At 42.9% G+C, this 25,662-nt stretch overlaps 1 protein-coding gene across 1 annotated transcript in view; it reads left to right on the top strand.

Moving 5' to 3' along the window:
* The first annotated feature begins 521 nt into the window (after window positions 1-521).
* The window catches only part of sh2d3ca (SH2 domain containing 3Ca), a 73,187-nt gene continuing 48,046 nt past the window's right edge, over window positions 522-25,662 (top strand). The window contains exons 1-4 of the mRNA XM_050052846.1: window positions 522-684; window positions 2,229-2,501; window positions 2,592-3,099; window positions 9,708-9,747. Of these exons, the coding sequence (XP_049908803.1) occupies window positions 666-684; window positions 2,229-2,501; window positions 2,592-3,099; window positions 9,708-9,747 (840 nt within the window). The 5' untranslated portion in view covers window positions 522-665. The remainder of the gene's footprint in view (window positions 685-2,228; window positions 2,502-2,591; window positions 3,100-9,707; window positions 9,748-25,662) is intronic.

The following is a 25,662-nucleotide window of genomic DNA, read 5'->3' as shown; positions in this document are numbered from 1 at the left end:
TTTTGATTCTGGGGAGAACTGTCCCTTTAAAGATCAGGTGTCTTAATCATGCATGTACAGCAGCATCAAGGTAATCAATCATTAACTTTGTCTATAAACTCCATCTGGAAGATTAAAGGACCAGCCTGAGGTAGATAATCAGTGATATCAAAGGTGATTGTCATTATTACCTTTGAATGACTTTATAACCAGCTTTTTATTTCAGTGGGACCAAAACAACCAATCAGCACTTTAGTTTGAAACATTTTACACCCCTGCTATAGTTTCCATCACCACTCTATCTGTCCCATCAACACTCTTTCATTCGGCCAGAGGGCACGCTCACGTGTCTCATATATTTATATCCTTATCTTACCCTTTCAAGCCTTGTCATCTCATCTCTTCATTTCCTCTTACCATTCGTCCCCTCAGCTCTACACAGGAAGTGTCACGCTCTGCCCTGCCCCTGTCGCTGCTTCTCATCTCTCAGTTTTGTTTCTGTCACACTTTGCGTGCAGTATCTCACCCACAGAGAGGAACTGTGGTTCATACCGAGGCTTCTCCACCTCAAGAAGAAGTTGTCTTCCCCTCTCTGGCTCTCCTTTTCTGTTTTACTGCAGCTCCTCTCAGATGATCCATCTGTCACCCACCTGCAGCTGATCTTGTACCCACCCTGCAGCCACAACATGAGCCTACGGAAACTCAGTGAGTATTGTTTGTGTGTGGAGCAGCTGCACTTTGTTCATGTGTTTACACATATAGTCAGCCTGGGTGTTAGCTGGGTTACCTGTCTGTCTTACGCACAATGTGCAAGGACCAACTTGATTTTTATTGAGAAAAGCAGACCTGCACAACAATAGTATTTTATATATTTAATTTATATACAGTATATGATTTTAATAACAGACAATATATGTTTTGTAAAAGCAGGTCTTTATATAAATAGCAAAAAAACTTGCAAGCTTACTGATAATGACACACAGGGACAAAAAAGCAGGACCAAATGCACCCCTACACTCACATGCACACACATAGATGCACATGCATGTTTTACTAAGCTGCATAGCTGCACATGGTTGACTGCTCCTACATCTCTCATCTGTAGAGTGATCAAAACACTAGCTTTGCAAGAGGGAATTTTTGTGTAACAGCTGTGGAGAAGAGAGGCACTTGTTTATTAAAGCTGCATTCACATATTTTCGCCACTTGGGGGCAGCAGAACAAGCAACATTTGGCATATCAGCTTATAAAGTAAGCAAAATGACCTGTTAACACATCTAGCAGGCACGGAGCAACATTAGAATTCATTTGGAGGGGTGCACCATCAGGAGAGGCAAACTAGGCAAATGTTTTGAGTCCAAAACATTTGAGTCCAAGGCCAAAATTAGCAAATTGACAGCTATTAATCCCCTTAAAACTACCATAAAGACACTATACAGTGCACTGCTGCTGCCCTAAAAGCCCCTAAGCCCCTTCTAGCTATTGCCTGTCATCTGAATACCATTAGTCAGGACCAGTGTTGGTCAAGTTATCCTCAAAATGTAATAAATTACATATTTCTAGTTACCTTCATTTGAACATAAGTAAGTAAGTTATGGGATATGTTGTACGTCATTATAATGGACACACACAACATGATAGCTCACAGTAAGGCATGTAACTCAGCTGTAACTATCATATATACACTAGGTGTATCCATCAAAGCAATGAAACTGGGCCTTAATGGGCTTCTTTGCTTGGGGTCCCCCCGAGTCTAGGATCGCCACTGAGTTGTATTTCTCCAATAATCACTCTCCTTTTGGCTTTGTGTAAGTGTTTGCCAACTGCTGAGAAAAATACTGTGTTTTTAGCTTAGAAGATGCTTTTATGTGTTCCACAGCTAACAGCTACCTTGTCTGAAATTTAATGCACGGCAGGTGGCTGGTCAGAAATTAGAGCAGAATTTATGACTTCAAAAACCAAAACAATAAGCTAAAAGACACAAAAAAGCTCTGCAGAGATGTTGATTCAGCACTCGAAACGACACCTTTCACATTACACGTAGTTATTTGATCCATTATAGAAATATATACATGTATATATATTGTGCAGCTTTAATCAGTTCATCTTCTTTAACTTCTTTTTGCTCCAACTTTTTTAAAAAAAAAATGAGGATGTTGAGTTGGCAGGTGGGCAAACACATGAACCAATGTCATGGACCTGTCATCACATAATGAGCTTTTTTTTTTCCTGCTTGTTCCTGCCTCAAGGTTTCAAGTGGTTTGGTAGCCTCACCAACCTCTCCTTTCGCCGCTCCACTGAGAAATCAGACTCCAAGTCCTCTCCGTCCAAGTCTGGAGCTGGATATGTACCTGGAGATGTCTGTGATGCAGCAGTCCTGGCTCCAGTTGTTGAGGCAACAATGGACGACATGGATGCCATGCGTCCTCGCACTGCCAGCTATGTCCGCTCCAGTGAGAGCTACACACACATGGGCACACTGCCCCGGCTACTGATGAAGAAGAGAGACAAAAGCAATAAAGGTAAAGAAATAGACAGTATCAGCACCATGGATAACAGTATTCACCATGACAAACCTCTGATGTTTATCTATGATGTCATTTCTTCTTTAGGAGGCTCCAGCAGCAATAAGAAAACTAAAGACAAGAGCATCAGCAGGAGTCAAAGCCAGCGACCTGCAGGGGACAAAGACCGTTTACCCCTGAGGCTCACAGCTGCCTCATCCAAAGCGGCCAGGGATGAAGCTGGAGCTAAAGCTGACACTGGGCTCACTAAAGACTGTCTCACTGATCCAAAGACCCAGCTGGGACCCACAGATCAAACTACTGCCACAAACACCCAAAACACCATCTCTGGACCTGTAGCTGTCAGGGAAGATGTGTCGCCATCTGGTGGCTCAAGTTCTGCACTCCAAGCAGAGACTTGTGACAAGCAGGGCATCACCCAGACAGGTGTAGACTTAAACCCACATCCTCTCAGCCCATGGAGTGATCAGACCAGGACTCATGAGGATGATGGGTTAGAGTCCAGGCCTGTGTCTGAACCAAAGGAGGAGGCTGAGAGCAGAGAGCTGACAGAGGGAGCGGACAGTGGAAACCAAAACTCTGACAGCACTCACAGGTGAGTCATTAAAAGAGAAAAGGTTAGGCACAGATTCATTTTAATTTTAAAATTAAAATTTGAAGTACTTTTAAAAGGACTGTTTCTGGCCTCTATGACATACGTAGTATTTACATTAATTTTGCCCCTTAGAGGTCCAGCGACCTCTCTTTTTCTAGAATGATCTTCATCCATTGTTTCAGGAGGTCCTTGTAGTGCGCCAATTCCAAAAGGACTATTTGTCCGTGGTATCTGTGGAGGAATACGTTTCTCATTCAGCTCAGTGTTGAGTGAAATAAAATGACAACAGTGGAAATACTCAACAAAGAAACAAGAGCCACATGATCACATAATGTTACTATAAATCTATAGAACTTGATAACCCACCTCACTTGTGGTGCAGCATCCACACACATCTTAGAGACAGCAAGAGGGAAGCTCCTTCCTGCTGTCAAGACGCGAGCCACTCCCAGGCTGTCAGCCAGCTGGTGCAGATGTTGAGCCATGCTTCCTTTAACTGCAATACAGTGGTGGCTGAGGAGGGATGAAGACTGGGGAATATAAGACACTATGTATTATTATTATTCTATTTAACTTCAATGCTTTTGCTGATGAAATGAATGCAGCCTCTTCTCTCGTCTTACCTCAGCCCTGTGTTCAACAGAACACACACAGTGTGACCATCGCTGCAGTTTTCTACCAGGGTGACCAGAGCACGATTAGCCTGTTGTTTGTGCCAATTTCAACAGCAAGGCTCGACCTGTTGCTTTTGCCTCTGGGTCCACGGCCTTCTCGAGGTGAACATACAGCTCAGCTAAGGTGTTCACTGCTTTGCAGGCAACCGCTGAGCGTATGTTGTTCACCTGTAAAGTGACAATAAACAGCTTGCTTATAGATGCACATTAGAAAATGAAAATGCATGAGACAAAAACTGAAAAAAATAGATACAAAAAGGAAAGTGTGTACAGTTTCTCTGCAATGAGAAGCAGACACACGTCATGTAGATTGGTCTTCAGGGTGTCTGCATGGTGCTTCATCCTGTAGCCTATATTTAAATGTAAAGTATAATTAACCTTATAAAAGTTACTGTTAACAACATCTACTGGCTCCTCATTAAAGTTCAATAAAGTAGCTCTAGGCAGAGCATATTGATGTGACATTGACAGGTTTCATATCAAACTAATTAGCTGCAGCATGACTGACTTAAGATCAAGCGTCTATTGGGCTGGTATAACAGACTGCTCTGAGCTGTCAGTGTCTTACCAGTCATCTGAGGAGAACAGCTAGAAGCAGGCAGACACAGGGCTGGGCCGTCTTCTTGACCTTTTTACCATTTGCAGTGTTAGGGCTGCAGTTACTGGTTCTCTCCTTGCCAGCTCAAAAGCAAAACTTTCTTTGCTCACCTGTCTTCTCATTCAAAGCATTACCATAGCTATTATAATTCTTCACAGAAAACTATAAGAAACTCAAATGTGCAGTTCACAGCTTACTCAGGATATGCGTAGAATGTACCTGCCACTGTCAGGTTGAGTCCCTCTTTTCTGGGCTTGTGGGTCGGAGCCATAGTGTCACTTGCCAAGATCAGGTAAAAAGCAGTAGCCACCTTAAGACCTTTATCACATCAGTTATTTCTGTGCTTCAGTGGTGCGCAGATTTTTTTGGGGGGTTGGGGCTAGGAAGAAAACCGCACCTCTTTTGGGACAGACTGCATTGAACACTTATTGTTTAACCTCAGTGCAACATGTAGTGTTGGGTAAGATGGAGTTTTTCAAAAGACAAGCAACCAACAGTTTAATTCATGCATGAATTATGATGGCTTTGGTCAAGATTTTTTCCAAAGGGATTATATTCCTTACTAAAATCTGAAGTTCATTTTTTTAAACATGCATTTTTCAAGGACTTTTCTACATGTGGACAAGTTTTCAACTAAAGAAATATGAACCAATAAAAAAAAATATATTAAGTTAAGCTTTTTTTTTTTTTTAATGTTGTTAAACTAGAGTGTTCACATATTTTGATGCACTCCAATACTGTTCAATGCCTGTGCAAAAGCATTGAATCTTGCTTCTCTCCTCTCTTTCTACACCTCCCTCTGGTACCCTCCTCCCTCATTCAGCTCCCTCCTCTTGACTCCTCAGCCCCCACACACCTTAACCTGTTAAACTATATATATTTTTCCAATGAACATTTTCTACAAAAATACAAAAATCTTGTCAAAATATTATTATCACAAAAATTGCAAGTTACATTCTAATAACATATGTCAATTTATTTACAGCAGAAAAAGCCGCTGCAGATGACGCTCAAGGTTGCAGTAATGGTATTAAATTAAAGTAAAATTTACTAACTTTATTACTTCTTAGACGTTACTTGATGTTTACGAATTCTATTAACCTACCGGGGTCTACTACTATAGTAGGTCTGGCGATAAATTCCTGAGCTGCACAACATTTCCTGCATTCCGTCGGCCATCTTGGTTTTCAGAGATTTGTGTTGCACTTACAACACCTGCCCAGTGGGTGGCAGTGTATGGCAAGATGCACAGGGGTGCACTGTAGTGGCTTACATGCAACTATAGCATCAAAGCCCATGCAAATACAAGAAAATGGCTGTCTCCTGTAGTGACCACTATGCATGGAAGGGTTGAGCAGAGGTTTTAAATAAAGGGCTTTTTTTCTATTTTGGCACCTTTAAGTTTATTAAAATGACCATGCAGTAAATGTTGGCCTGGTTATATCCGAGCACTGACAAACTGCACACATTGCTGAGGGAGTAGAGGACCTGTGGGTCAGCAGCGGAGCAGCAGCACATATTTAAAGACATGTTGATCCGCCCATGCTCAGTGCGTAAACCAGGGGGCGCAAATCGGTTTAAATTGCGTGGACCCGCCAGGGAAGTCGGGCATCTTACAGTGTTTGTGCTGACTTTGCTGTGGACAGGACTTGCCTGAGGCGATGGGTGTGAGGTGAGACGATAACAGGATTCATTACTTCACTTTTTAAAGGCAGCAGGTGATATCGATCGCTTTTATTGATCAGATGCCGCTGGAAAGCTGCCGCACTGTTGCTGCTCTGATGTTTTCTTATTTTGCATTGATTTGTTCTGACACACGGGAGACCGGACATAAATAAGCCCTTTTGTGTGCTCATTGTGTGCGTTTCATACTGCTGTAGTTGGTTTATAAACAAAGGCAAACTTTACTGAAGAGTTTGAGGGAGGATGTTGTGCAGCTCCTCTTCTCAGCAGTGCAGACTGCATTGTCTCGCAGCTTTCCCATGACATGCCAATGTCTCCCTGCCTCCAATATTCCATGCATGATAGCGGAGCGTATCATGTTACAGTGGGATTTAAAGCGTGTGTGTGCATGTGTGGTTGCAGTTGTGCTGGCGTGCATGGGCGTGCATGTGCGAGCGTGCAGCATCAGCCCATTAGTTCAGGCCAGGGACCGTGGGAAATATGGCTGTATGGTGTAGTGTAAGTTCAGTATGGGCACATCAAAGAACTCTCTGTCTCTTCAGCCCTAAATCACTGGTCCTCCTGTCCCTCAGCTTCACTGTCCTTTTCCCTCCCCTGTTCTTATTCTCACCAAAGTGCAGGTCTTCACTTCTTTGTTGCTTTTCTGGAGAACCAATTTCACTTAATTCTCAGGCTGTGTTGGTGGTGCCTTCAGGGGCTGGTAAGATTTGGCTTTGAAATGAAATTATGGCATGGTGTCCGTGGGGTTGTGAAGTCAACTGGCATAATCATGTGTTTTGTTCTTTTGCCTCAGTGTCCCTCAGGGGCTGGAGCATGTCAACTGCTTTGTTGGGCACTCATTTGCATGTTTAACTGCAGTTAAAACAATTAGTGGATGAAGGGATTAATCGATCAGCAGATAAGTAATCAGCAGCAGATTAATAATTTCAGTACGTTTTTCAAGCAAACATGTCAAACATTTGCTGGTTTCAGCATTTCAAACATGATTTGATGCTTTCTGTTGTCACATATGACATTAAACTAAATATCCTTTGGTGGTGGACTGTAAAACAAGAGTTTCAGTTTTTGTGATGGGCATTTTCACTTTTTTTTTAAGCATTTTATTGACAAGATGATTCATTGATTAATCACGAAACTAACCTGAAGATGAATTGATATTGAAGTCCCAGTCACAGCTAATATTGAGTCAGTTTTACTTACATAGCCCAAAATTAGAGCTTCCTGCAGGAGGGCTTTGCAGTTTCTACTTCTGACAACCTCTGCTCTTACATCCTTGAGTCAGATGCTGTTGCTGCTTGTAAAGAGTAGTAGCACTATTAGAATTACAGTAGAAACAGGGTTTTAAAATTAAGTCAGTCAAATGCGATATCAAGGCCATATAGTAATATTGACATTAGTAAAATAAAAAAAATGATTTATTGATACATATTAATCCTGAGCATTTGAAATACTCATTTCCCACACTATCGATAGACCAGCACCAGCTACGCTTGCACTCTCTCTCCTATTGTTAATATCATTTTGCTGTTTTCTGCTACTAACCAAGACAGGAAGAATCATCATTGTCATAGAATTGAGCATAGCGTTAGTTCAGGCAGGACACGATGTCAAGCTCAGCTCACATCCCAGCTACATCAGCTAATCTCAAACAGCCCAATCAACTGATGGAGCAGCTGATTGATGGAAGGGAGTGCTCAAAGTGCAAAAAATAATAAAAAGTGAATAAAAACAGCAGCAAACTTTTAAGTCATTTACTATCATCAGTGCTACTGACATGAGTGCTTCACAGAGCAGATATAGACACAGACAGATTACTACCAGGTGTGATCAATCAGTCAGGTGGAGCCACTAATTAGATGAGATCAACTCTGAGGAGCAGAGGCACCAATGTATTAGTGTTTGAGGATGTTGTGATTTGTACAACATTTTTCACTTTGAGCACCTTTTTGTGCACAGATGTTATAAATAAACTGACTTTTTTTTTTTTTTTGCATTGATCTCAGCCTGTGAACCTTTTACGTGGCTGTCCAGCCCAGTTGTATTGGTCTGCAGGTATCTCCTCTGCCACCCTTTCTTGGTTGTCCGTTGTACTGACACACCCGAGATAAACGTTTTATTGCCCTAGTAGGCGCAGTTTCACAGCAGCCCTAAGACTTTACTGCAATTATCAAATTACAAGTGGTTTGCACATGATTATGTGGGGAAATAGATTTTGCATCTTCAATATTTAATGTTTATCCAAATGTGCTTTGCAGGAATGGTTTGAATCATTTAACTTTCATATGTGAAATTAAAGCATAAAAGTATAAACACTCTGCATGTTTACAAGTGTTTGAACCACCGCTAGTATAACTGACATTGACTTCAGCTCTACTGTAGTGTAGAGCTGCAACCATTAATCAGTTAATCAATTGGTTTATCTTAAACTCATTAATTGACTATGAAATTCCTTTTTTTTTTAAAAAGTCTAAATTGTCTGGGTCCAGACAAGCAGCCGGGCTTCACAAGACAGTACAACTCAACATGCCCTCCCAGAACAGGAAAGAGAAAAAGAAAAAAAACACTAAAGGGCCCCCTCACGATGTTTGTCGCTCACAGATTAACACACACTCTGTGTAAACAGTGAACTAAGGCAGGATAATAAACAAAATGTTTAACCAAGGGAAAGAAAATGAAATTAAATTATCCCCTGCTGGAGATGCCTCATGCATGAAATTTTCATTAAGTTTATGATGTTGAATATTTCTGGGGCGCAACAGAACAAGACATTTGAGGACGTCATCTTGGGTTTTGCCTGGGAAACACTGGCTGCCATTTTTCATCATTATCTGACATGTTATAAACCAAACAACTCATTTATTAATAGAAAATAATCAACATCATTAGATGCAAAGCCTCATGTATGACTGCTATGCGTTTCTCTTTAAAGCTCAATCACATTCTTCTCTGAATAAAAGCTGATGCAATCAGTGCAAATGATGGAGGCAAAGACTTAACATCTGTACAACCTTTTCTTTTAAGTTGAAGCACAGGAGCAGCTTGGGAAAAGAACGTAGAGCTCCTCCGCCGTGGGACCTTTTAACATTCCCGAGCCTGCTGCCACAAAGGGGCCCTTTGATCTGGCCTCTCTGTGGTCATGTGTAACACGGCTTTGCTCTGGGCCCTGTGAGACCCATCATGCAATTGGGAGCTGCGCTGATTGATCTTAAAACTTGTCCGGGAGTGTAATTGCCCCTTTTAGCTCGCACTTGCTCTGTATCACAAAGTACCCACAGTACGGCTCCCAGGACTGCTGCGCAGCGGGGGTTTTGACACATGATCCGGATGCAGCGTGAGTGTAAAAGTGTGAGTTATGGTGCCCGAGAGATTTGAGAGGCGAGTTCCATATTCAGTAACCTTAGATGCTCAGTGGGGTTTGTTATCTATGCGTTTGCCATGAACCTGGACTGCAACAACATTTTACTCACTGGAGAAGTGGGTCATGGGAATACAGGCAGGTTTTTTTGTCTGTGGTAACATGCAGTGCACCTGTTACAAGCACAGATCAAACACAGAAGCATGTGCACATGTTTCTGACAGAGGTTTACAGACGTTTATCTGTTATTTTGTTGCCTAACATCTCCCTTCTTTCATCTCTCTTCGTGTTTCTGCAGCCACATGGAGCCAGCAGAGAGCCAGGCGGAATATGTGCAGGTAAGTCTGCTCTGTCCAGGTGTGTGTGCATCTGTACGTGCCCTTGTCCTGCCCTTGAATGTGTGTGTGTGTGTGTGTGTGTGTGGTTGCACCAACTCATGTGCTGTGTGTGTGTGTTTTCTTGCTCCATGAAAAAAGGTTTCTCATTTCATCGCCCTGTGTTTTTCTGTCAGTGACACACATGCACACATGTAATGCCCGAGATGCCGATAGATAGGAGTTTTAGTTTTTAACCTCCACCATCAACCCAGCTTGAGTTTCCTCCTCTCCCCATATTATTGAATTAGATTTTTTTAATGTGAGCTCTCAGATGTAATTGTGGCTACTTATTAGCCCTTAGTCTTCAACAGTTGTGCTCATTTCAGCAGGCTCGCTCTGCATTTAGCCTAATTCAGTCTGCCATTTAGCTAATTGAATTAGGAGTGAAGCAGTGCTAATGTCAGCACTGTGCGGCCAGCGCGCAGTCTGTGCTGCAGCCAGTAGGTGGGGCCATAGCCTCGGTTTGTGAGCTCAGTAAAGATCAGAGAGCATGTGAAGATGTTTCTTGACCTTGGAGATGGATGATAGGGATTTGTACGTCCTGGATGGCACGAACACACCTTAATGCAGATGCTGGACTTTTAGAGCAAAAGTGGAGAGTGTGAGTAAAGAAAGTGAAGAAAGGAAGGAAGAGCAAGAGACAAGGGAGGAGAAGTGAACTGCTGAGCACTTGGGATATGTTTTTGTATTGATTATCCATCAGAGGCGGGTGGTAAAAGCCTTCTCCCATGACCCTGACCTGTCTTCCTTTTGTAAAACAAATACATCCAACTTCCTCTGACCACAACAAATTGACTATAGTTAAATCCCACCGTACTGCCTCCTTTGTCAGGATTATAATGTTGGAGGCAGAGCAACAGCAAATAGGCAATGGGGGACGAGTGAGTGGAGAAACATTTCAAATGCAGAGTAGAGTCACTGAATGGTTTAGTGAGTATGAAAATGAGGTGAATAAAATGCTACAGCCTTTACAGTCACCGGATCTCGACCCAGCTGAACATATATGGAAGATTCTGGACCAACGTATAAGATAATGTTCTCCACTATCGTCACCAAAAGACCAAATTATATAATATAGACTTAAACATTCAAATGACTGTCTGTAAGCTGTATGTCCTTTTGTTATGTCTGGCTACATAGGTCTCTTTTGATCTCAGTGAGATAAAGGTTGTATATATAAATGGGGCATTATCGAATATCTTGTGGAGGAATGGTGTTCATCCCTTAAAAAGAGTTCCCCAGACTTGGCAAGGAGCATTGGAGCTGTTCTTGAGGCTACTCAGACACTTCATGTTGGTTTTTCCTTTAATTTATCACCCATCCGTACTGCACTACAGAGGCTGACCGCAGTACAGTTTGGGTCAAAATAGAGTTATGACTTAATTTAAACCTCTGGATATCTGTTCTATCCTGTGACAAAATTTCCTTGTTCTGTTCTCGAGAAAATAGGGTGTAAAAATCCAACCAAAACCCAAGACAAACTGTGGCAAGTGTAGTTACTGCACTCTGGATTCTAGGGATTTGGGATTCTTTCAGGCCAAGGAAAATCACAGTAAGCGTATTACAGTGAAAAGTGACGTAAGAATGAGGATGATGCCAACAACAAAATAACTGATAACATCACAGTGACCTAAAAATAATTGATGATGGTGACGATAATGATGTCAAATAATCTCAGTTAGGTCAAACTTGACAAACATGAATATTACAACAAAATAATACTTGAGGGTGTGTTAAAATTTCCCTCTGTTACTCTTTTTAAAACAGACACAAATTCAAATTGAATGTAGTAAGAAATGAAAACAGTTTCCTCATGCTGAAAAAGATAAGACACTAAAATTGTAGTCATTGCACTTTGCCCTGGCATTACGCACACAGCTATTTAAGGTAACACAGTGGGAGCACAGTATAACTACAATTACTTTGCATTTTTTGGGGTCATAGGTCAAATCATTGATAATGTCTTTTAGGCATAAAAATGACTTTATGAAAACCTATTTGATAAGTGCATTACCACGTTCCTACCTATGACACATTTGTCTGCACAATTTAAAAAAAAACTAGTAGTTCCTGCGGTTGGCCTGTGTGGGGCAGTGTAGTACACTTCTGTAACACTTTGCTTGCCTCATTAAGGCCAATAGGTTGTTTTTAACCTGAAACATTTTAATTACAGTTACAGATATAATCAGAGAGTTTGGATTACAGATGGAAAATCAGCATTTTTTGTATCAGTCTCTCATAATTGCGAATATAGGCTTGTTTTAATGCTGCGTTTATACACAGCTGTTTAGTGTTAGTATAGCTAAAGTGGTAAGCCACCCACGACCTCATGCACCTCACTTCATCACCAATTTACTTTGTATATTAAAGCCTAAACAACTTGTTTAATATGTGGCTGTCTGCTCTTTTCCCCCCAAAAGGTTGGTGTTTTATTTTATAAAGGTGTATTAATTTTTTAGTATGCGTGACATGGGCTTTATTTCAGGAAGGTGACCCACCTCTGCTATAAAACACTTTGCACCACAGGCCACCAAGACGCCCCGTGACGAGTACTTAATACCATTAAAACCACTCTCACGCTGACACCAGATAAATGTTGCTTAACTTATTTTGGTTCTGAAGTTTTTTAATTTTATATAAGCTTCACAAATGACTGCTTTCAACATTAATTTTCACATTATTTCATGCATGTAATAGTGACTTAACACGCAACAAGCTTTCTTTCAGATTTTAAAAGCAAGAACTGAAGTACTGTTTTCTGTTTTACACCTCAACTCACCTGTTTTTTTCATATTCATTCATACATGTTTTGTCACCCAAATTAGTTCCTTCTTTCCTGTTCTTGCTCTCAAGCACCACAACAGCCCCTCCCACCCCCACCCACCGCCCCACCCATTCCCTGAAAGCTGCCAGCAGTCCCTCCATCTCCTTCCATTTCCCTGAAACATTTATGACAGCTGATGTTTAAATCAGGAGTTGGTCACAGTGTTCCCTGTTATAATGGGAAAGACCAGGCCAGTGACTCTCCCCTGGTTTGTTACAAGTGCACGCACACACACGTGTACGTTTATTTACTCACATACACACAAATAGAGCCTCACGTACATAAAATGAGACAAAGTGAGACAGAGGTAAAGACAGACAAACCAATCTGGTCTGAATACACTCAAAGAAAATAAGCAATCAGTAAGAAAAGTCCTGAAACATTGAGGTCAAGTTATTCATCTTTCAGGCTTTATCATAAAATATCTATCATCATTAATTTTTCATGTGGATGCACGGCTGGTCAAGCAACATCGACGGCTTTTGTTTGTGTGACTTTAAGTGTAAAAGAGATGGTTGAGGCCGGTGAAAAAACAGGCCGTGTCCTACCGTGTTAGTCAGAAGTGTTCAGTCTAAGTTTGAGCTTGTTTTGAAATAGTGTTTATGACGTTGATGTGTGTGGCTCCATGACTGTGTGCGTTTGTTTTTGCCTGCGGCCCAGCCCTGCTTTGTCTCCCAGCCTTTTTAGTGGTTTGGTTTGGTGCTATTTTGACGGGAGGGGCAGGAGGGGGGAGGTGGAGCGGGTCGCATCATGTGAGGTTTATTAACACACGTCTGGCACTAGAGTCACAATGGTGCTCTAAAGAAAAATCTGTGTGTGTGTGTGTGTGTATGTGAAGGGGCTCAGCTGTATCTGCGCAATACTGCATGTTTGATTATGCGAATGGTTTGAATTTTCAAAATCTGTATGTGTCTGTGTGCCGCCTGATTAAATTAAGGCAGTGCCCTGTGGGTGCATGTACGTGTGTGTGTGTTTGTGTGTGTGTGACAATTACAGTAGATGAATTAATGTGGCGCCTCTGTAAATGAGAGGGGGTGTAAACTGTCAGGGCTGGCCCTCGGTTACACACCCCTGGAAAGTCTCCAGTTACTGTTCCTGTGCAGACAGACTGACAAAGACACACGTCTGCACACACATACAGTTCACACACTGTGTTTACGTCTCGCATTATTTGCATAAATCAGTTTATTTAGGTCACTGAAGAGAAAAGGGCCCAGATATGCACAATATCTTTTTATGGCACATCTGTAAAGTCTGACTCGGATAAAATAACAGAATCACCTTAAAATGCAGTGAAGTACAGTACAATACCCTGCAGTAAATACCAGTTTGGTGAAACCCACAATATTCAGAGTGACATGATAAGAGTTTTCCATTGCTGCACATATAATTTTTTCAAGTGTTTGCAGCTGACCAGCAATTTAAGCCAATAATGACAATTTTAGCAGGTAGTGTGTGCCAAGACTGTCATCTGATCCGAGCATATTAGCATGCTAACATTAGCACCACAGTGGGGACTGCCCATCGTTGTGATGGCTCAAATTTCCGAAGCCCTATTAGTTAAAAAAATGTGCCACTGGAGCCAAAGCCCATTTCTCTGACAGCCCGTTATTCCAAAAACAAATGCCCATTGCTCCAGAGTCCCGTTTCTCAAAAAATACACCCTCCCTGCAGTGAGACAACCTAAGTGACAGAAAAAAAATGTTCACATTGGATGTGTCTGTAAACCGCAGATGTGTTACATTTGTCAACAACGCTGTGCTGAAGGTGTGGTTAAGTTTAGGCACAAAAACCACTTGATTATCGTGAGGAAAAATTGTGTTTTGGCGTAAAACACCCATGTTTGGTGGCACAAAAGTTGCTGGAAAAGCAGGGACAAGTTGGTAAAAACACACCAGAGTTCGGCAGCTCAAATGCTGCTGAGAAACGCTGCAAAGGGTCGCTAAAAACCCCCAGGATCAGTGGCTAAAACCTTGCTGGGAAACACAGCGAAGTGTTGGTAAAAACACCCACGATCGGTAGCTCAAATGACACTGGGAAACATCACGAAGGGTCAATAAAACACCAAGGGTTATTGGCTCAAATGCAATGCTGCAAAGGGTCGGTTAAACCATTTACAGATTTTGGTCCAGTGGAACATTTTTAAGACTAGCAGGGCTTCAGAATTTTGGGTCATTGGAGCGTCAACATCATGATGGCCTCGAGGGAAAGTCAGGTTCATTGAAGTCAGTAGGCTTCATCCTCTGAGGACCATGAATACCAGTAACAAATTTTGTGGCAATCAGTCTGCTGAATTAAATATTGATATATATTATATTTTTATTTTGGATAAGTGAATTCTTTGACCTGCTGATGGCACCAGAGAAAGACTCAGAGGATCACCAACATCAGTAGGATTCATCCTCTGGGCACCATAGTTATCTTTGCCACATTTACCATATCCAGTAGTTGTTGAAGTATTTCAATCTGGACTAAAAAAGGCGGACCGAATGACTGACATCACCATTCTTGAAGCCTCAAGTTATAACTGCTGACTATATGCAAGCACACTTTGCTAATTGGTTTTCAACTTTAAATGGCACATTGTCTAACTGCCTTTTGTAATTATGATTTACAGTACAGTGGTCGCTGACCGCTGCGTCAGTCATAAAACACTGAAAAAATATGTAATGCTGTAAAGAGAAAAGTCTCAAAAAAAGAGGACCAGTGGTCACGAGCTCACCACCAGCATCACTACCTGAAAGACACCTTATTGAATCTTAGCTTCACAAACGGCAGCCTCGAAAATAGCGCCTTTTGAGAGTCTCAGAAAAAAAGCTCTGATATTTACTGAAGGACTATGTTATTCTCAGGTGCTTCTTTTATTTTGTCCACCCTCTTCAAGGTCAGCACGCTCATGCCACTAAGCTGTACACAAGGCAGAGAATGAGGACACATTGATCTCTGTAAGACAGTATTACACACTGCTTTATTCACGCTGAGGATGTGTCTAGTTGCTACAGCAACACAATTTTTGCAAGCCTAAGTCATTTTAATGCGATTAAAGCAGGACAGCTGATTTTTAATTGCGCTATTTCACACCTAAATTCATATTTTTCTGCACGTCGGCACGGACAAAGTCGCAGCGTTTCCTACCAGGCCTCTTCTCCAGCTGCATCATTATCGCGGGCTGATGTTTCAAACGGCCTTTGAAACACATATCTGGTGGTTCGATACGGATTAACCAGTCGGTGAATGGGGTCCACCCTGTGAAAACACACTGATGACAATCAGGCACACACACACAGATCATTAGCTGTACCCCACTAACCCCCAACGGAGCTCGGCCTTTGTTTTTAGACACGCACATGTGCACACATAGACACGCGTAAAGATATGTGTGCACGTATAATCTTGATCTGACCACGGTGTGTCTCTTTTCATCTCTCACACACATGCACACATTTTACTCTCACACACTCTCTCACCGTCTGTGTTCGCTCTCTTTCTATCTCTGTGTGTCTCTCACACTCGCACACACACACACACACACTCCTTTCATTAGTGGGACGCTTGCAGGCACATGCTGGGATTCTCCATTGTGCTCCCTATCAGCCTGCGGGATGGGGCTCACTAATTAATATTTAACTGAAGACCGCCTCCAAGCAGGGGAGGAGATGTGGAGATAGAGGTGTGGAAGGAGAGGAAGGCGGAGGGATGGCCATGGAGGAGAAGGGAAGGACGTAGGAGAGAAGGGAGGGAAAGGCAGAGATCAGAGAGAGAAGGAGGCTGGAAGGAGGAGGTTAGGCTAGTGATGAGAGGTCGGGATAAGGAGGGGGAGAGAGATGAGGGGAGGAGCGCGGTGATAAGAAAGGTTGGAGAAAGGTTGGATTCGATAGAGCATAGACGGAGGGAGTTTGGGGAATGCTGAAAAGAAAGAACAGGTTCAATAAATGGAAAACAGTAAAAGTAAAAAAGGAAAAGAGAAAGAAATTGAAGAAAATGGTGGAACGAACACCTGCACAGACGTTCTCTGACAGACGCACTTGTTGAGAATGCAGAGAATGAAAGGAAGCTAGATAAAAGGATTTAAAGTGAAGCAGCAGTGGTAAGGATGAAGCAAGGCAAGGAAAAAGAACAAGACAGACGATTCGGGGTAATGAAGTGTACAAGGCACTAACGTAAGAATGAGACTCTCTTTAGTCTTCCCAAAGGCACAAAATGGGGCAAAGTCACAACCATTTTTCTTTCAACCTGTGTCTGCGAAGCGTTCAGTCTATTTCATTAAAACATCTTAAATGAAATGGAGCAGCAAAGGCCGGGGCTAAATACTCACATTTATCTCCATAATGAGAAATGTAACAATACAGTTTCTAATACACTGGTGCATGATCTTTGCTTTCTTATAGTGACTCATATCTGATATGTTCGTCTTGATGAACTGCAGTATGATTATATATAAAAATATGAACTTACGGACTGTTCTATTGGTTGCACTCGTGGATAATTGTCATTGGTTATCTCTGCCAGGCGTAAACCTGCAGGGGATCACGTGTTTAGTTGTGTGTGTACACGACTGCATGAGTGTGTGTGGCGCTTATCTCACAAACTACTGGACCCATCAGCCTAATATTTCAGGTGCACATATATGACTGCTTAAGGATGTGTCATGGTTGCTGTGATTCACAATTGACCCTTTGCTAAGTCCCGCCCCTGGATGCAGACTAACCAATCATAACGTAACTTTGGGTCGACAACAACACAGCTGTGCTCCATTGACTCTAATGCAGTTGTTACAGATTTCCTTCATTTTCAGGCTGGTTTTGTGGATTTGGAGCTAAATGTTGTGCCTGGGACACGTCGTGTATTAATGATATTCGTTACCTGGAGAGGTTGGAAAAACATATACATTTCTTCCCTGTTCCAAAACCAAAACCAAACCGTGAAAAGTGTAGGGTTAGCTAGCTAGCTACTGAAGATATAGCCTACCGAATATATGCACATGCTGCTTTTGCTTCTTAATGATTATAACAGTGAAAAAAAGACCGACCCTGCTGTACAGGAACCAGTGAAGAGAAGCAGGGAAACTTTGCTGATATTCAACCAGCTCTTTGTCATCACATTGTGCATAGATGAACGTTGTTTGACTTCCCCTGGAGATCCCTGCCCGTCCAGCGGCGGAAGTCCGGGTGCTGGCAGCAGCACGGGGGCGAAGCCAAACACTGTTCATCTGCACACACTGTGATGCCACACAGCTGGTTCAACATCAGCAAAGTTTCCCTTTATATTCACTGTCTTCTGTGGCGATCAGCAGTGATGTGGTGGTTCACTTTTACACTCTGATCTGTAGCCTATAGTTCGGCTTTAGCTTCTAACTACTGTATCTTTGTCTTTTTAACCTGTTGTTGCTGCTGAGTCAGTTTGACATCCTGGATATATCCTTCAAACACAGACTGTAGACCCCTCTGTCTGCTTCTCTCTGGAATCACTGTTGCATTTGTCCACAAATATGATCATATTTCTTCAGGGAGTGCAGTTAGTTACAGTGTGGGCTCCATGCTTACTCTGACAGCTTGTTGGACCATCACAAAGGGGCGGGACTAAGCGAAATGTCAATCGTTGAAAACCATGTTTTATTGACAGTTTTATACTGTCTGACTCCTCACTTCTCACCAGTCGGTAGAGGCCCACGTTTTCTGGAATTCACCTCAGCCTTTGTTGTTGTTTGGGCTTTTGATGTAGCTCAGAAAGTGACATCCATAGAAAAGCTCGGTCTTATTTTAAAGCGTAACATTTGAAGGTTAATTCTATACCTGATATGTTATGATCCACTAAAGTTTAGCATGTTACAAGATGAATTAGTCCCTGTTTTTGTTGTCCTTGCTGCTATCTTGACTGTAAGGGAACTGGGAGGGACTATTCCACCGGGCGAAGCTGTGCCACATAGCGGCTACAACTTTCTTTCTGTTCTGTCTGACGCATGGCGTTATACCACAGTGAGAGTGTTTCAGAAGTGTTTCAAGGGTTTTTTCTGCCAAATTTTATAGACTTGCAGATTTCCCTTGATATTTGGGCTTTTACCATAAGTTGTATTTATTGTTGTTATTTCCAACTTTGTTGTGCTGTAGCCTACAAAGTTAATACCAGCTTTGTGGATGTGTTTTACTTTTTTTTTAAAAATACATTCAGCCTTATAATTATATCATATCTTCTGAAATGTGCTATGGCACGTCTGCCGAAATTACAAGAATTGTCTGGAGTGGCTGTAATCAGCTTGGACAGCCTGGCAGAAATCTGCACTCTACCAGTTTTAGCTAATGTATTCTCAGTGAAATTATGTGGGATTCAGACAAATGGAAATAGTGAATTGACCATATTTAGGTCTGTAAGAAATTCATGATATCAGCATTTCAATATCTTCAGACACTTGTCAGTTTAATTCAAGCCATAGTTCTTCTTAGTTGCTGAAGAAAAGTAAGTAAAAAGAGCAAGTCTCTGATGCACCAGGACATCTACCCTTGAGGGTTATATCATAGTGCAGAGCACAGTATATTTTCCTCTGTATCAAACATTTCCACAGAACACGGTATGACTCAGTTGCAGTGAATCTGTTGCTTTAATGTCACAGCTCCCCACAGCAGCCATTTGATATCTGTTTGACTCGACTTTATTCATCTGAGGATGCAGACTGACATGGAAACACGAGCTGGAGCGCTCAGAATGTATTTTGCCTCCAAACAGTGAGCGGATGTGCTCCTCTTGGCACGATTCTCTTCACTTGTGCAAAAAAAAGAGACTTGTTTAAAAGGACAGGGATATGTGATATAAAAAGTATGTTTTATAAAAACAGCTTTTAGCTAATGGACCTGACAGTGCAATACATTTTCATTATGACCTGAATTACACCCCCAACACTGCCAATTCTAAAGCTAATCTCATCTACCCGACCATATATGCTTTAAACTCTGCATCCATCATGTTGTCACATCTGTTTCCCACAGCATGCATTTTAGGTAGCGCATGTGTGGCACAGCAGCCAGATGCAGCACGCTGTATGTTGTGATTGTTTTGGCACGGTATTACAGAGGATTGAGGGAAGGAAAGCACAGGGCCCCTCTTATGAGATTATTTGTGTCCCCGCTGTGTAATCTGTCTAATCCAGCGCTGGATGGTTTGAGATTACATTAAGAGGAGTCGCTGCAGTTAATGAATCCACCCTGTGTCTTGTAGCTCCTTATCTTTCCACTAGCATGCATTCAAGAAGCAGATTAGCAGCATGATTACTGGCATCATCTGATGCCGTATGTGTCTTTGAGGTCACTCTCTGCACCGCACAGACAAAGTAAGAAAAGGAAGCATATACAGTGTGTCTTGTCACCTGGTATGTTCTCTCCTTCTCTGGCTGTGTCTCTCTCTTGCGTTATGCTTCCCCTGCAGTGGTGCAGACCCAACTAAATGCAGTGTCAGAATTTTGGATGCTGTCAAGTGCTCTCACAGTGTTGCCATGGTGAGGCGTCCTCAATGATGTCACTCACTCAGGCCTCTGGAGACAGAGCCCCACCCCTCCTGACATCTCCCTGCTGGTATGTGTTCCTGTGTTTGTGTGTAGATGTGTGTGTACGTGTGTGTGTGTGTGTGTGTGTGTGTGTGTGTGTCTGTATGTGAAATGGGCCGGTGAAAATCACACCGTGTTATCCTTGAAACACCTGCCTGTGTGTTTCAGCCTATAATGAGCTGTCTAGCTGCAGTCTGCATGGCTTTTTAGAGACACATCATTATATTCTGCTGCACACACAGACACACAAACACACATACACACATTCTCTTGCTCTCTCTCTCTCTCTCTTTCACACACACACATGCAGAAGGAAAACATTTCTATCAACACTATTTCACAGGAACCAAAAGCTCTGTAGCTCCTGCTATCCCTAGTATTGGTGTGCGTGTGTGTCGATATGTAGGTGGAATAAAAGGTGTGAATTTGCATTCAAGCGTGTGTGTGTGTGTGTGTGTGTGTGTGTGTGTGTGTGTGTGTGTGTGTGTGTGTGTGTGTGTGTGTGTGTGTGTGTGTGTGTGTNGTAGGGTGGGGGGCACCCCTGCTGGGTTTCTTTCATGGCAAAAGAAAGGTTAGATTCCTTTGGGAGGCTGCACTTCTCCTCCTTCTTCTCCTTCTACCCGCATCTTCTTCATTCATCAGCTCATCTTTTCTTCCCCTCTTCCCATCTTTTTTCACTTTCTCCTTGTTTTACTCCCTCCATCACCCCCCCTCCACCCCCCCCCACCCAGTGTCAGCATTGTCTCAGCAGTGAAGCTGGGGTCGTCAGGTGGCTGGGTGGGTGGTGTTTTGTGCCTGCAATTCGACAGCACTCCTCTCCGCTTGTGCCTGCTAGCATATACCCCCCCTCTGCCTGCCTCCCTCCTTCCCTCCCTCCCTCCATCCATCCATCCCTCCCACCCTCTCTCTCTCTCTGGTCCGCCCTCCCCCCACCCACACTCCTTTCATCAGCAAGCAATGAGGTAATCCCTAGCAGCCTCGTGAAGTGCAGCAAGTGCAGTGAGAGGGAGAGAAGCGAGAGCAGAAGCGACAGAAGCCGGTGCGGGGCAGAAGCAGCCGAGATGTCAGGAGCTGCAGTATCTGTAGCTGTTATCAGTACCAGCTGTTAGCAGCTCGCTCGTAGCTTGTAGCTGATGTGGTTACCAGCAGCTGCTTGCAAGCTGTAGCTGTTTGGTGTTAGCTGTTTAGCTTGTAGCCTGGTTTTGTAGTGGTGGCACTATGTTGAGGGGCTGTTAGCCAGGCTGAGAGGCAGGCAGGCAGGCAGGCAGGCAGGCAGGCAGGAGAGGAGGCTGGCAGGGGTGGGACAAGCTTAGCCCAGGGGCTGGGGTTGAGATCGGACACCCTGGGTGGGGGGTAGAGATAAAGAAGAGGACAGGAGACGGGGGAAGAGAAGAAGAGGGAGAGGTGAAGTAAAAAGGAGCGAAGGGGGAAAGGTTTGAGGAAAGGTAGCAGAGGAAGGTGTGCACCCACCATGACGGAGAGGTGTAGTCTGTGGAGTGCCCTGTCGGCTGCAGCGTGCTGCTTTTACCGGGGGTCTTTCATGCAAGTGCAGGTGAGTGAGCATCTATGTGTGTTTCTGTTTGTTTGCATGTGTTGTGATGGAGAAACAGAGAGGCATGGCTTCCTGGTGTGTAGCAAAGTCCTCGCAGTCCGTGATATGTCACCACCAGGCATATGTGTGTCCTGATTTCATCCAAGTTTCCTTACATTTGGCGCATTTGTCTGTGCACGTGTGCGTGTGTTTGTGCTTGTGTGTATTCGCGGGAGGTGTGCTCACTGTTGGCTCCTCTCCTGTCCCGGCAGCCGGTAATGTCAGCCTGCCTGGGAGCTGGCAGACTGATGATATCATAGATGCTGTACAGTACTTGGGTGTCAGATGGACTGTGAGAAATCACAGTGAGGGGAGAGATAGAGGGAAATGGATGAAAGGGGGGAGAGGGGAGAGGGGCAGAGAGAAAAAGAGAATATTTGTGATTTGTGTGTTTGTGTATGAGAGGAAGGGAAGATGTGTGAAGGGTACAGTAGAGTGAAGCATATCAGTTTTACTTTGGTCTAATTCTGGCTTCATGCCCGAAACCTAATATCTGACCTTATTCCCGAGACAAAATGACACCCACGGTATATTTTGCATGTGTATACAGTGTGTTTCTGTGTCTGTCATGCTTGATATTTGATGCTCTTTGGCAAAAATCTTGCTTTCAAAATGTCAACTTTTCAGGGACCAAGAAATTCAAGGGATCATGACGCTTCTCTGTTTGTTTTCTCTGGCAGGGTTTGCAAAGATCAAAGGTTGTAGAATATTACCAAACATGAGACTCTTCAGAGTGGGAGGATTTTAAACGATAGCAGCTACAAAATAGAGAATTCTTAAAGAGAATTAGTTAATAGATGAGATAATAGGAAATAGTAGACTGTGGGGAATTAAACAATGTTATTGCCCGGGGTTATGAATGTGTGCTGGACTGAAGTGGTTGTAGTAGAACATGTAGGAGCTTCTCTTCTCTTCTCTTCTTGCTGCCACGTTGTTTGCAGCCGACTGTGTTGCTATAATTATGGCTTTACTTTAAACGGGCAAGCCACAGAGTTGTGTTTGTGTGTGCGGTTGAAGTGTGTTTCAGGGCGGTAATCCTCATGTTGGGTGTTGGCGTGTCCCACCTTGTCCCTGGCAGGACATTTCGTCAGTGTGACAACTAGCTGAGACAGTCATGCTGGATTACTTTGGCTGTTTTGTTCTAAAAACAAATGTCGGAGAGACAGAGAAGGATTCTTGGCTTGTTTCTTTCTAGGATTTGGAAGCATCTGCTTTTATTTAGAGCGAAGTGTTTCAGAGTATTGAAGTTATTTTAATTGAATCTGTCATAGGGTTCCTGTGAAGTGGTGGTGTTGTGGTAGGTGTGTGTGTGTGTGTGTGTGAGCGGGGGGTAAATTAATTAGCAGTCGCTGAATGGGTAGAGTTAAGTGGGAGCCTTTCTGTTGTAAAAAAAAAAAAGCAGAAGACTTAATTCCCTATAACTTGTATTTGTTTACAAACAGTGTGATTTTGTCTGTCGACCAATATTGATCCCCCAATCCATTCCAATTAAACATAGCTTGTCAAGCACAATGCTGTGTGTCATGAAACCCAAACGGTGTCGGCTACCCAGAGAAGTGATGCTTTAATCATTACTTGTTCGGCACATTCGATGTCATGTTGATGCTTTTCCTTTGCCTCCAGGGGGTAAACATTTGTTATGATGTTCACACTTTTCTCTTAGACACCTCCAACTTGTGATTGAATCTTCTTTTATCTGACGACGTAAAGATTACTCACCGCCTGGATGGTGTGTGAAATTGGGAACACTCAGGGGAACCAATGATGTCGATCTTGATCTTCTTATCAGTTTTTCTACCCCCCTAAAAAAAGCACAGAAAAAGCCCACCACTAATGACTGCAGACTCTCTCATTCACGCAGGCTGTTGCTTAATGAGTGTTCATTAGTGGTCAGTAACCACAGCGGGAGAAACTGCACCCACTACAGATTATTTTAACCATTATATTTTCTCTTTTCAAACTGTTGATACTTCATAGGGAAGTTTTAAAGGCATAATTGCAGCCAACAAGGGTTAAATACTATAAAAAAGTAGGTGTGGATTTCAGGGGGCAGACATTACCCCCAATAAAACAATGAAAGTAGACTTTTATTTTGATGAAATCGATGACATGTCAACTATAAATTGATCCAGAAAAGGCAGAAAATGCTGCATTAATATCCACCAGAATGCGGGAAATTAAGTCTACGATATTCCCCAATCCCCCTGTTCCATATGTGTCCCACACAATGTTGAAATAAAGCCCACACCCTCGCTATAAATCAAGTTGTTTTTAAAATGAATTTATGAATTGATTAACAACACTGCGCTGTCACACACAGCGACAGTGGACAGCTCATCAGCTGTATCAGTGGAGAGAGATTACACTTGATCCCCTGGTCTAGACTGCAGTATGCTAACTATGGACACACACAAACACACACACACACACACACACACACACACACAAACACACACATACAGCTTAACCATTGTGTCTGCATTATACCCAGTGCTTCCAGCGCATTGATGAAACTGGGACAATGTAACTGTCCGCTGAACTCCCGCGGCGATAAAACCCCCAATGAGTCCCCGGAAAAACTAACACACACACACACACACACACACACACACACACACACACACACACAAACACACAACACACACACACACACACACACACACACACACACACACACACACACACACGCACGCACAAATACATTAACAGATGCATGGACACACAAATACACAGAGCTGCCCCCTCTGCTTAGATTGTTTTTGAAGTTAATCCTTTCTTTTCTGCGAGCCACTTTCTCTCTCCTTCCTCTCTCTGCCACTCGACTCTGTAGCCTCGGTCCCCGCTGACCTGACCAGCATGTGGCAGCCGTCATGCCAGCCAGCAGCCGGTCCCTCTGTCCTTTTAGCGTTCCTGCAACCCGACTGTATCTGGAACACTGCTGTCGACCTCCAACCTCGCAACATGGCACCTCTCTGCCATGCAGTCCTGTGCACTGTTAACCAAGTTTCTGTTTGTGCAGACAGATTCTCAGCGACTCTTAACTCCTCGTGATATTTATTCTGCATACTGTGGAATAATAAAATGCTATAATATGACAATACAGTATAATGTGAGGCTGATTCTTACAGAAAACACATTTTAAAGAGAGGAGTAGATTTGATGTTCACCTTGAGTGTATGTCCCTGTGCACCCAGACACTGTTGTGTTTCCCGCTGCAACAACATCCTGATCACCGTAGTTTACAGTAAGCGAAGGACTCGTGAAGAGCAAAGCTCAGAGGATCTTCTAAAATGTGAAGAGACGAATGGGGCTCAAATGCAAATGAGCGGCCAATTATGCACCAGAATAAATACACAGGGTGTTGGCATTGCAAATTCAACTGCTAAAAATCTGATTTTTACCAGATAAATTCACACATTTTTTTAAAAATAAAAAGTGAAAATATTCAGCTGTAGTCAGTCAGAGCATCATAGAGCTTCATTTATTTCATGCAGCAGGACGATTTTTGTCAAGAAATCCTGCAACAAATATGTCATACATATTAAAGTGGCAAGCTTTATTGCATTGATGTCCCTTCTGTAAGTCTCGTCTATGATTTATTCCCAAGAGAAGGTCACAGTTTAATATCCGAAATTGAATTGGTACTGCCAGCTTTATGTCCTTTCTATAGAGCCTCCTCTACATAATGTATCTCTACACACAGCACAGTCTGTACTTTGATGTTATTAGTTTTACAGTAACAAAAATAACTGTCTCATACATCTTTGCTTCCTGCAAGTTACATCTACTTTCAGTGATGTCTAATGCTTTTTGGACTTTCCTCCAAAAGATGTTCATAAATTAAATGAGCGCTCGGGCAATTTAGGTCCAGTCAGTCAGTCACAGCAGGTTAACCAGCAATCACCTCGTCGGTCAGCTCCCCAGGGG

This window comes from Epinephelus moara, chromosome 9 (assembly GCF_006386435.1).
Source record: "Epinephelus moara isolate mb chromosome 9, YSFRI_EMoa_1.0, whole genome shotgun sequence".
In the NCBI taxonomy this organism is placed as follows: Eukaryota; Metazoa; Chordata; class Actinopteri; order Perciformes; family Serranidae; genus Epinephelus; species Epinephelus moara.
Note: the sequence above shows the minus strand (reverse complement) of the source record. Positions and strands in the feature narration are given on the sequence as shown.